Below are 11602 nucleotides of genomic sequence, written 5' to 3' on the forward strand. Positions count from 1 at the left end.
CCAATAACCTACCTCGTACTGTATATGTAGGCTATATCAATCTGAATGTGTTTATTATTCCAAAGTTTTTCTGGATCAGCAACTTGGCTGATACGATTATTTGAGCCTGTTGTCAGTTTTGTTGACTACATTTTTAATCAGCATTTGACTGGATTAATCAATGTAATGGTTTGACAACTCTTCCGGTCTAGTTAGTGAGGGATATTTATGAACTGTGCAAATGATTTGTTTGAGTATGTATGTATGTATGTATTATGTGTGGTTTAACAGGTTAAGTAAAGTCGTCGCAACTCAGTTGACAGCATTTTGATCTACTTACATTTCCATTGTACCTAAACTCTACACAGCGATAGATTTACATATCTCAGATCATACTGTATTTACTACATCTGTCATATCAAATGGCCTGAACTGCCAAACTATTCTGAGGGAAAAACAGCTTACTGATGACAATAATCTTTCTCCTCTGCCTCATCGGAATGAGAATAGACGTCTCTCACAGCGGCACTCTGTACATTGTCAACAGTCTGTGTGACAACATGAATCTCTCCACTAGCAGTATAAGGGGAGGACATCAGATAGTAACAGACTCCTGGGTGTATTCTGAACGTTGTAGATATATAATTAATAGACCTGACACAGTTCCATATTCTATCTGACAGATAATCATATCTGTTCTATGCGATGCATTTCTAGCTGAATGTTTTGTAACGTAAAATCCTCCTGAACAGACCCCTTGTTTGTCTCCCTACTAGGTGTCCAGTGATAGGTTGTGATGGGCAGGGCCACACATCGGGGAAGTACACATCTCACCGCAGTGCAGGGAGCTGCCCCCTCACTGCCAAGAGGCAGAACGAGTCATCCATCAATGGCCTCCCCTTCCCCTGGAATAAGGCCTGCAAACAGGAACTGCCCCACTGTCCCCTGCCCGGCTGCAATGGCCTTGGACACGCCAATAACGTGTTTGTCACCCATAGAAGGTGAGATTGCATTGCGTCAATTTTGTCCCGTACGATTCCAGTGAAATGTTTATAATTTCTATTGATACTACTATCCTTGACCACCGGATAGTGCACTTAAAGGTGCACTCCTTGAACAACTAAATAGCTTTGAGATTGACAGTTGTGAGTTGGTAATATTTTTGTAATTTGAATTTTATTTCTATATAGTTTGTCGGGATGCCCACTTAATGCTCAAAGTATCAAGAAGAAGATGTCAGGAGAGGAGATGGTGACTATTAAACTGAAAGCCAGCAGTGGTAAGTCTCGGTGCTGTACTGTACATACAGTATATGCTTTGGCAGGATAATATATTTTATGGAAATGTTCATCTTAGTACCATCAAAGTATGTGTAGACCCCCTCCTAGTTGATTCACTGAAGCAAAGTAGCAGGTTTAGTTTGAACTTCATAAGAGTATTCTCCATTTTCAAACAGGAGTCGACAACGACGATGACATGCAACACTTGGATCATGAAATCAAGGAACTGAATGAATCCAACCTGAAAATAGAAGCTGACATGATGCAACTGCAGACCCAGGTAAATATCCACATCTGTGATGATATGATGGTTTTCAAAGGACTCGGGCTTAATTCAGGTTGACAAGTTTTCCTCTTCCCTGAAAGCAGATTTCGTCGATGGAATGTAACCTGAAGACAATTGAGGAGGAGAACAAGATGATTGAACAGCACAACGACAGCCTTCTGAAGGAGTTAGCTCGCCTCAGCCAAGCTCTCATCAACAGTCTCACAGACATCCAACTGCCTCAAATGGTACAGTAGGCCTCATCCGAACCTCCCCACTTGCACTTGTAGCATTTTTTAATCATATTTCAGCATTTTCCAAACTCGGTCCTTGGGAGGGGTGCACGTTTTGGTTTTTGCCCGAACACTACACAGTTTTGAATTAGCTGTGTAGTGCTAGGGGAAAACCCAAAACGTGCACCCCTTGGGGTCCAGAGGACCGAGTTTGGTAAACCCCACTATAGTGGTATTAAATTCCTATTCTCACTATATGCTTCAGTTTTTGAACTAATATTAGAACATGTTTGTGTTCCAGGGGCCCATAAGTGAGCATAATTTCGAAGCCTATGTGAACACATTAACAGATATGTACAACAACTCGGAGCACGACTACTCTCCCGAGTGTAAGGCTCTCTTGGATAATATCAAACAGGCTATAAAGGAATCCACGTTTAAGCTGTCAAGCCACCAAGAGGAGGTATCTTTGAGTTGCGATAATGGTATTGGATGACTGTGTTTTTCCTGGAGAGTGCAGTGCTGGCTTAGTTGCATGTATAAGACAAAGCTTTGGGAAATGTGTCAACATTTCACAGTTGAATACATTGCACTGAGACAATTACCAGCTGAAAATAATTTTTCATGTTTTTTAAAGCTTCTGTATTCACATGTTATTTCTGGTGAGATTTCTACCCCCCTTGCACTTAATTATTTTGTATGGTTTGCTTGATTTAACTCTGTATTTGTTATGTTTTTGTCATTCGTTATGTTATTGCTATTTATCATCTTTATTCATCAATGTATTTAAACATTTTTTAAATTGTATTTCTATGATTGTAAAATGCTAAATATTTGAAATCCTTTGACTAATTGTATATTACATTGATGCACATTCCAGTTTTAATCATAGCTCTCTTTTGCCGTCTAGTGGTAGTTTATTTATGTCAGATCAGATTCTAATAAAACAATTTGGATCTCCCACGAAGGTAGAGAACTATCCTAGAATAATCCAGAATCAACATTTTTTATAAATTGTTGCTTTCGATTTCTATTCAATATTCAACCCTGAATGTATGGTAAGACAAAATGAAGACTCAAAAATGCAATGCTACTGTACTGTACACCCATAATTCAACAATATGTTCAAAGTTGACTGCAATTGGGGAGTTGCGTTTGGCTCTTAGCAAAATGCAACATTGTTTTATTTCATTCAATTAACTGAATGTCAAATTCAACGTTGAGTGTGTTGCTAGAATAGAGCAGCACAATTGATAAATTCACTTTGACAAGATATTGTCTTTCTTTTTCTTAAATAATATAGATATTAAACTGCCTTCTGTGCACACACTGTGTGTGCATATATGTGCCTACATGTACATGAATACATAAAATATACAGTTCTCTGTTTTGTGGTAGGACAGTATTATGTGGATGGTGTGTCATTTATTATACAGTACACTTATTTTCAAAGGAGAAAATGTTCTTAATGACTGTTTATATGCCATTTCAAATATTTAAGCATTGTCTCAGTAGCTGTAATCTCAAAGTCAGGTCTTGAAGTTTCACAGGTTAAGAAGTGTTAGTGCTTTTTTAAACGTTTGACTTATTTTCAGCATGGGACAAAATGGCGTGGATGGTATTAGAAGAAACGAACCACCACCATACAAACATTTACTCTGAGTACTATTATGACACCTTTTAAAATGTATGCTCATTATTACTTAATGATGGTCGGTGGCATTTCGGTTTCAGTAGTCACACCAATTTCAAAATATCCCCCAAAAGGCACTTGGTGGCATAAATATCACTGCCGGTTCTTTAGGGCCAGCATGTATTTTCATCCTGTCAATCATTTTGAAAACTGTCAATCATTTTGATTTTCAGTTCATCACTATTACTTGAAGCAAAAGGGGACAAACAAACAATGGTATTGCTAGTTCTTAACTGTTTTTTTCCCAATTGTTTATGTTTTATTTATTCTTAAATTGAGTTGTGAATCAGTTGCACTTTCACTTTTTTTCCTGTTGTATTTCAGTTGAGTTCTATTGCCCTGGGATTCCAGAGAAAGATGACGCTTTCTTTGTTTGTGAGCATTGCTCTTGATGTCGCAGTACAACGTTATTATTTAGCAGTTTGCATGGGTTGACAGTCCTATCAAGTTACAATAAATGGAGTTTGACTAGGCCTACTACACATGTCCTGAGGAAGAAGTCGAAGAGGTGCATATCTGCAAAACATAGCCAAATTAAGGACCCTTGTTGAGAAAAATACTTTCCTTTATTCAAATACTCAACACATTGTAAAGAATTGTAATCTTGAAAAATGTAATCATTTAACATTTTAACTTAATAATTGTGTTAATTTATTTATAATTCATAATATTTAATTCATATACCACACATTGTTTGCTCAGGAAGTTTTGTGAAGAATATTTATTTTTCCCTGTTAGTATTTGATGTTTTGTAATGTGAACTGGATTTTTGTGGAATGATATTAGTATGATGAAACTGTAGTGTATTTTCTTTCCTTTTTCATTCAAATGTTATGCTTTTTCAGTTCAAGTAGTTTGTAAATCGAAAGTATTACTTTTGCTATTTCATAAGCAGATATGCGCTGTGTTGTACAGTTTGTGTATGGTAGAAATAAAACTTTTTAAATGGTTGTGTGTGATTCTCAGACCTAATATAGTACAGTATATTGGTGCATTGGATCACTTTCCTCCCCATACTGTCACTGTAGCTTCATGAAGTCAATACCTGAGGCTGACAAGTCTGTGCCACCTGGTGGTGAGTAGCAATAAGACAAGGCATCTCAGATGAGAAAGTAGGCAAATACAGGTATATAGGCCTATTTGTTCATTGCTGACAATTTGGTTGCTGATATGTATATTAATTGAAACCCATTCATTCAATTCACAATCCTCATAGAATTGTACAAGTGTATCAGTATGTTCATTCAGAATGAAGCCAGATACCAAATAAAGTGAGTGAGCAGGCCTTGCCAAGCAGCCGGGGGACTACAACAGTGATCGATTTCAAAGAGACGGTACAAGAGCAGAAAGCACTACAAATCAACCAATTTGAACTTGTCACCTCATGATGGGGTTGCTTACTAGCTAAAACTACATGACATCCAGATATAGTTAGCAGATTAGCAGTTTTCATCTCAGCACACCTCATCAAAACTAAGTAGTGGCCAGCTACACTCCACTCCATACGTATTCGGACAGTAAAACCTAAAAATATATTTGTCTCTATACTCCAGAATTTTGATTCATTTGAGATTTTTTTAAAAATCATATTAGGCAAAGTACATAATGTCAACTTTTATTTCAGCGTTTGGAAATGAAAGCACTTTACAGTGCCTTCGGAAAGTATTCAGACCTCTTAACTTTTTAAAATGTTGTTACATTAGAGCCTTATTCTAAAATGTATTAAATGGAAAAAAAATCCTCAGCAATCTACACACGATACCCCATAAAGACAAAGCGAAAACAGGTTTTTAGAAATGTTTGCAAATGTATTCAAAATAAAAAACAGAAATACCTTATTTACATAAGTATTCAGACCTTTTGCTTTGAGACTCGAAATTGAGCTCAGGTGCATCAGGTTTCCATCATCCTTGAGATTATCATTATTATCACATCGGTATTATTATGTTATGCCAACCATATCAGTAATTGTGTTTATATCCACAACTCAGAATATTAGTTATTATGACAATTGTTTGGCTGCTTTTAAACTAAAATATAGAGTTTTAGTTCTAGTTCAAACTGCCTCAACTGTGTCTGTGGCTAAAATCATAATTTTATGTTTTAGACATTGCACTGAATATTTTCTTTACACTTATCACTGGCTTTACACATATCCTTTTGATGTTGAGATAGATGTAGGTTTATCCCGGACGAGCCCCCAGCTACACCTCATTTCAGCTGACGTGCGATTTCCAGCTCAACCACTTTAGTATGAAAGAAGCCTGAGTTTTGGTGTTTCCCCAGTTTTGAATTGCTCCATATTCTTTTTGCTTCTCTATCATAAATTTGTGTGGATTTTTCTTTTAGTTGGTCTTTTTGGAGGCAAACCAAGTGGTCAATGTTACCTCTAATTTCTTTTGTCACTGGGAGGATTTGGGGTCTGTTGAGCGAAAACTTGAAAATTGTGAAAGTTCTGTGCAACTTCCAGCGCTTGTCTACTGTGAGCACTGAGGCTGTATCCGCTTTAAGTTATGGTTTTACCAGTGGCCAAGTATGTTACTGTGGCTATTTGATCCTAATGTACAGTGCATTTGGAAATTATTCAGATACCTTGACTTTTTCCACATTTTCTACACACAATACCCCATAATGACAAATCAACAACAGGTTTTTAGAAATGTCTGCTAATTTATAACAAAAAAAAACCAGGAAATATTACCTTTACATAAGTATTCATGGCGGAGGCTCAATCAAGGCTCATTCAAGCTAGCCGGCTTGACTACTTTCTTATGTCATTTTTGTTGGCACCAAAAGTTAGAGTGTTGATAGAGGGTAGGATGTGGTCGGACCATCAAATAATTGGTGTACACATTACTCTTACAGAATTTCAGTGAGGGCGAGGATATTGGAAATGTAATCAAAGCGTACTGGATGACAACTTGTTTTTAACCAATCATTTATAACTGATATTTTCCTACATAAAACATAGGTACAGCAGATCCTCTACTTGTATGAGACACTTTTAATTGCGCCTTTAGAGGCAATGCAATACATCTTTAAAATAAAAACAATTTAGGTCAATAGAGTTCATTTTAACAAAGGAAATAGAGGAACTAACAGTACAGATATATATCAATAAAAACTGTAACATAGAGGCACAGAATAAGTTAGAGGAAAAACAAAAAGAAGAGGAATTTATAAAAGTTTAATAAATTATAAAAAATAAAGTGAACTGGAAGGAGTATGGGGCAAAATGCAAAAATTATATTTTCATCTTCAACATAGAAATGCTACCAATTTTTTTTTACAGAAAATTGTTACAAATAACAGAGTCATCCAAAACAATATTTTGAAAGAGGAAACAAAATACTTTAAGCACATTTTGTATTTCAGTCTCATCCATCTCCACTAACAAGTGAATTGTAAGGCTTTCTCTATTAATGGTGTAAAATTAACAGCTGTACAGAAATACTAATGGGAAGGCCTAATTACAGAGGAGGAACTTCTAGATGCAATTAAGGCCTTCAAGTCCAGGAAAACTCTAGCGCTGTATGGCATACCAGTTGAGGTATATCACATCTTTTTGATGTACTCAAAGGTCCATTATTAACATATTTGAACCACTCCTGGAAATATGGTAGACTATCAGATACTCGGCAAGAATATCGGATTTCACTATTACTGAAACAGGACCCAGGTGGTAAATATAAAGTTCCAGTCCACCTGAAAAACTGGCTACCCCTTACACTTCAGTTTTGTGAGCCATTATTCTAGCAAAATACATAGCGTATAGAATTTAAAAAAGGTATTGTCAGATATTTTTCATCGTAATAAAAAAAAAGAACAATACATTGGAGATAATATAAGACATGTACTGGAAGCAATAGAACACTGAAAAATCTGGGAAACCAGGCCTGGTATTCATGGCTGACTTTGAAAAGGCCTTTGATAAAGTACAACTGGAATTTATACATAAATGCATGGACTATTTTAATTTAGGAGAACGAGTTAAAGTTATGTACAGTAACCCCAGGTGTAAAATAGTAAATAATGGCTACTTCTCAGAAAGTATTAAATTGTCAAGAGGAGTAAAACAAGGTTGTCCACTATCGGCATATCTATTTATTATGACCATTGAAATGTTAGCTATTAAAATGAGATTCAACAATAATATCAAGGGGGGCAAAAGATCCAGGACAAAGGTGTCATTGTACGCTGACGATTAATGTTTTCTTTTAAATCTGCAATTTGGATCCCTGCACAGCCTCATAGATTATCTAGATAATGTATCTAACCTCTCTGGATTACAACCGAATTATGATAAATGCAGTATATTACGCATTGGATAGCTAAAAAATTCAACTTTTACATTACCGTGTAGTTTACCAATAAAATGGTCTGACGGTGAAGTGGACATACTCTGTACTCTGTACATACTCTCACTACAATACATTTTAATAGAAAGTCAGCCAAATTAGATAAATATTGCTACCATGGAAAGGACACCTGTCTATTTGTGAAATAATCCCCCTGATTCAGTATTTAGTCATATGCCAGTTTACCTATTTACTTATGGCCCTTGCTATACTTAACAACTTGTTTTGGTAATTATATGAGCAACAAATATTCCACTTCATTTGGAACAGCAAGCGCAACAAAATTAAACTAAACACACCTGTTTATATAATAAAATCCAAACTGATTCTCTAGAAGATTAGGAATGATGTCTCACTCCGTGTTCAAGAATGGCCTTTTTCCCTTCATTCAGATTACAACCCAATAAAATTATCTAATGATTCTGTCTCTTCGCAGCACAATCTGCAGAGCTGGGATGGTGGTATCCCCCATATATATATATACACAGTTGAAGTCAGAAGTTTACATACACCTTAGCCAAATAGATTTAAACTCAGTTTTTCACAATTCCTGACATTTAGTCCTAGTAAAAATTCCCTTTCTTAGGTCAGTTAGGATCACCACTTTATTTTAAAAACATATTTTCTATAGGATTGAGGTCAGGGCTTTGTGATGGCCACTCCAATACCTTGAATTTGTTGTCCTTAAGCCATTTAGCCACAACTTTGGAAGTATGCTTGGGGTCATTGTCCATTTGGGTGACCCATTTGCGACCAAGCTTTAACTGATGCCTTGAGATGTTGCTTCAATATATCCACATAATTTCCCTACCTCATGATGCCATCTATTTTGTGAAGTGCACCAGTCCCTCCTGCAGCAAAGCACCCCCCACAACATGATGCTGCCACCCCCGACTTCAACTCTCTATATATAACATCCTATTGTTTGCAAGAATTGTATAATCATTTAAATTGAAACGTTTTTGAATCTGGGTGTCATTTTGTGTATCAGTTCATAAACCATGTGCCATGGAATCAGTATATCGAATATCTACTCCCAACTATTTTGCAACCTGCATTGTGGCATTGTCCATTTTTTGGGCCTTAAATTAATCTGGTATACTTTTTTATTTATCACAATTTTCTTTAGACAATTTTGGTTTTAATGCAAGGCCGACAGACGCTCCTTACCCTCTCCCCCTTCCACGTTGCCTCCTCTATTTTTGCGGTAATGCTGCAATCAGTATGTTGTAATTTTGGATAGAACACACATTTCCATATATTTTTGTTAACTGCATGTGTGACATAACTCCACCAGTCCAATTTATGATATAATTTTCAACGGTTATACAATTTTTAAAATATTTTTCCAAAAATAATGATTTTTAAAAACATTTAGTTATAATATTTGTTGTAATATTTGTTCTGGCTTTTCTGCTGGATTAATGTGAAATTGCAACCAGCTGTCTATGGCTTGTTTTAAAAAGCAATATTTCATTTCATTTTCAAATAACCAAAAGTGAGAGGTTGTAATCTGAATGAAGGGAAAAAGGCCATTCTTGAACACGGAGTGAGACATCATTCCTAATCTTCTAGAGAATCAGTTCGGATTTTATTATATAAATAGGTGTGTTTAGTTTAATTTTGTTGAGCTTGCTGTTCCAAATGAAGTGGAATATTTGTTGCTCATATAATTACCAAAACAAGTTGTTAAGTATAGCAAGGGCCATAAGTAAATAGGTAAACTGGCATATGACTAAATACTGAATCAGGGGGATTATTTCACAAATAGACAGGTGTCCTTTCCATGGTAGCAATATTTATCTAATTTGGCTGACTTTCTATTAAAATGTATTGTAGTGAGAGTATGTACAGAGTACAGAGTATGTCCACTTCACCGTCAGACCATTTTATTGGTAAACTACACGGTAATGTAAAAGTTGAATTTTTTAGCTATCCAATGCGTAATATACTGCATTTATCATAATTCGGTTGTAATCCAGAGAGGTTAGATACATTATCTAGATAATCTATGAGGCTGTGCAGGGATCCAAATTGCAGACTTAAAAGAAAACATTAATCGTCAGCGTACAATGACACCTTTGTCCTGGATCTTTTGCCCCTTGATATTATTGTTGAATCTCATTTTAATAGCTAACATTTCAATGGTCATAATAAATAGATATGCCGATAGTGGACAACCTTGTTTTACTCCTCTTGACAATTTAATACTTTCTGAGAAGTAGCCATTATTTACTATTTTACACCTGGGGTTACTGTACATAACTTTAACTCATTCTCCTAAATTAAAATAGTCCATGCATTTATGTATAAATTCCAGTTGTACTTTATCAAAGGCCTTTTCAAAGTCAGCCATGAATACCAGGCCTGGTTTCCCAGATTTTTCAGTGTTATATTGCTTCCAGTACATGTCTTATATTATCTCCAATGTATTGTTCTTTTTTTTTATTACAATGAAAAATATCTGACAATACCTTTTTTAAACTCTATACGCTATGTATTTTGCTAGAATAATGGCTCACAAAACTGAAGTGTAAGGGGTATCCAGTTTTTCAGGTGGACTGGAACTTTATATTTACCACCTGGCTCCTGTTTCAGTAATAGTGAAATCAGATATTCTTGCCGAGTATCTGATAGTCTACCATATTTCTAGGAGTGGTTCAAATATGTTAATAATGGACCTTTGAGTACATCAAAAAGATGTGATATACCTCAACTGGTATGCCATACAGCGCTGGAGTTTTCCTGGACTTGAAGGCCTTAATTGCATCTAGAAGTTCCTCCTCTGTAATTAGGCCTTCCCATTAGTATTTCTGTACAGCTGTTAATTTTACACCATTAATAGAAAAAGCCTTACAATTCACTTGTTAATGGAGATGGACGAGACTGAAATACAAAATGTGCTTAAAGTATTTTGTTTCCTCTTTCAAAATATTGTTTTGGATGACTCTGTTATTTGTAACAAGTTTCTGTAAAAAAAAATTGGTAGCATTTCTATGTTGAAGATGAAAAGATAATTTTGTGCATTTTGCCCCATACTCCTTCCAGTTCACTTAATTTTTTATAATTTATTACACTTTTATAATAAATTCCTCTTCTTTTTGTTTTTCCTCTAACTTATTCTGTGCCTCTATGTTACAGTTTTTATTGATATATATCTGTACTGTTAGTTCCTCTATTTCCTTTGTTAAAATGAACTCTATTGACCTAAATTGTTTTTATTTTAAAGATGTATTGCATTGCATTGCCTCTAAGGGCGCATTTAAAAGTGTCCCATACAAGTAGAGGATCTGCTGTACCTGTGTTTTATGTAGGAAAATATCAGTTATAAATGATTTGTTAAAAACAAGTTGTCATCCAGTACGCTTTGATTAAATTTCCAATATCCTCGCCCTCACTGAAATTCTGTAATTATTTGATGGTCCGAACCCCTATCAACACTCTAACTTTTGGTGCCAACAAAAATGGCATAAGAAAGTAATCAAGCCTGCTAGCTTTAATGAGCCTTGATTGAGCCTCCACCATGAATACTTATGTAAAGGTAATATTTCCTTTTTTATTTATATATATATATATATATATATATATATATATAAATTAGCAGACATTTCTAAAAACCTGTTGTTGATTTGTCATTATGGGATATTGTGTATAGAAAATGTGGAAAAAGTCAAGGTGTCTGAATAATTTCCAAATGCACTGTACATTAGGATCAAATAGCCACAGTAACATACTTGGCCACTGGTAAAACTATAACTTAAAGCGGATACAGCCTCAGTGCTCACAGTAGACAA

At 35.4% G+C, this 11602-nt stretch overlaps 1 protein-coding gene across 1 annotated transcript in view; it reads left to right on the forward strand.

Moving 5' to 3' along the window:
- Positions 1 to 4400, forward strand: part of LOC115102960 (suppression of tumorigenicity 18 protein-like) — a 50906-nt gene extending 46506 nt beyond the window's left edge. Inside the window, exons 19-23 of the mRNA XM_065005682.1 lie at positions 756 to 980; positions 1170 to 1258; positions 1436 to 1539; positions 1629 to 1772; positions 2059 to 4400. Coding sequence (XP_064861754.1) covers positions 756 to 980; positions 1170 to 1258; positions 1436 to 1539; positions 1629 to 1772; positions 2059 to 2253 — 757 coding nt within the window. The 3' untranslated portion in view covers positions 2254 to 4400. The remainder of the gene's footprint in view (positions 1 to 755; positions 981 to 1169; positions 1259 to 1435; positions 1540 to 1628; positions 1773 to 2058) is intronic.
- Positions 4401 to 11602: the final 7202 nt, after the last annotated feature.

The sequence above is a fragment of the Oncorhynchus nerka genome, linkage group LG20 (genome assembly GCF_034236695.1).
Source record: "Oncorhynchus nerka isolate Pitt River linkage group LG20, Oner_Uvic_2.0, whole genome shotgun sequence".
Taxonomy (NCBI): domain Eukaryota; kingdom Metazoa; phylum Chordata; class Actinopteri; order Salmoniformes; family Salmonidae; genus Oncorhynchus; species Oncorhynchus nerka.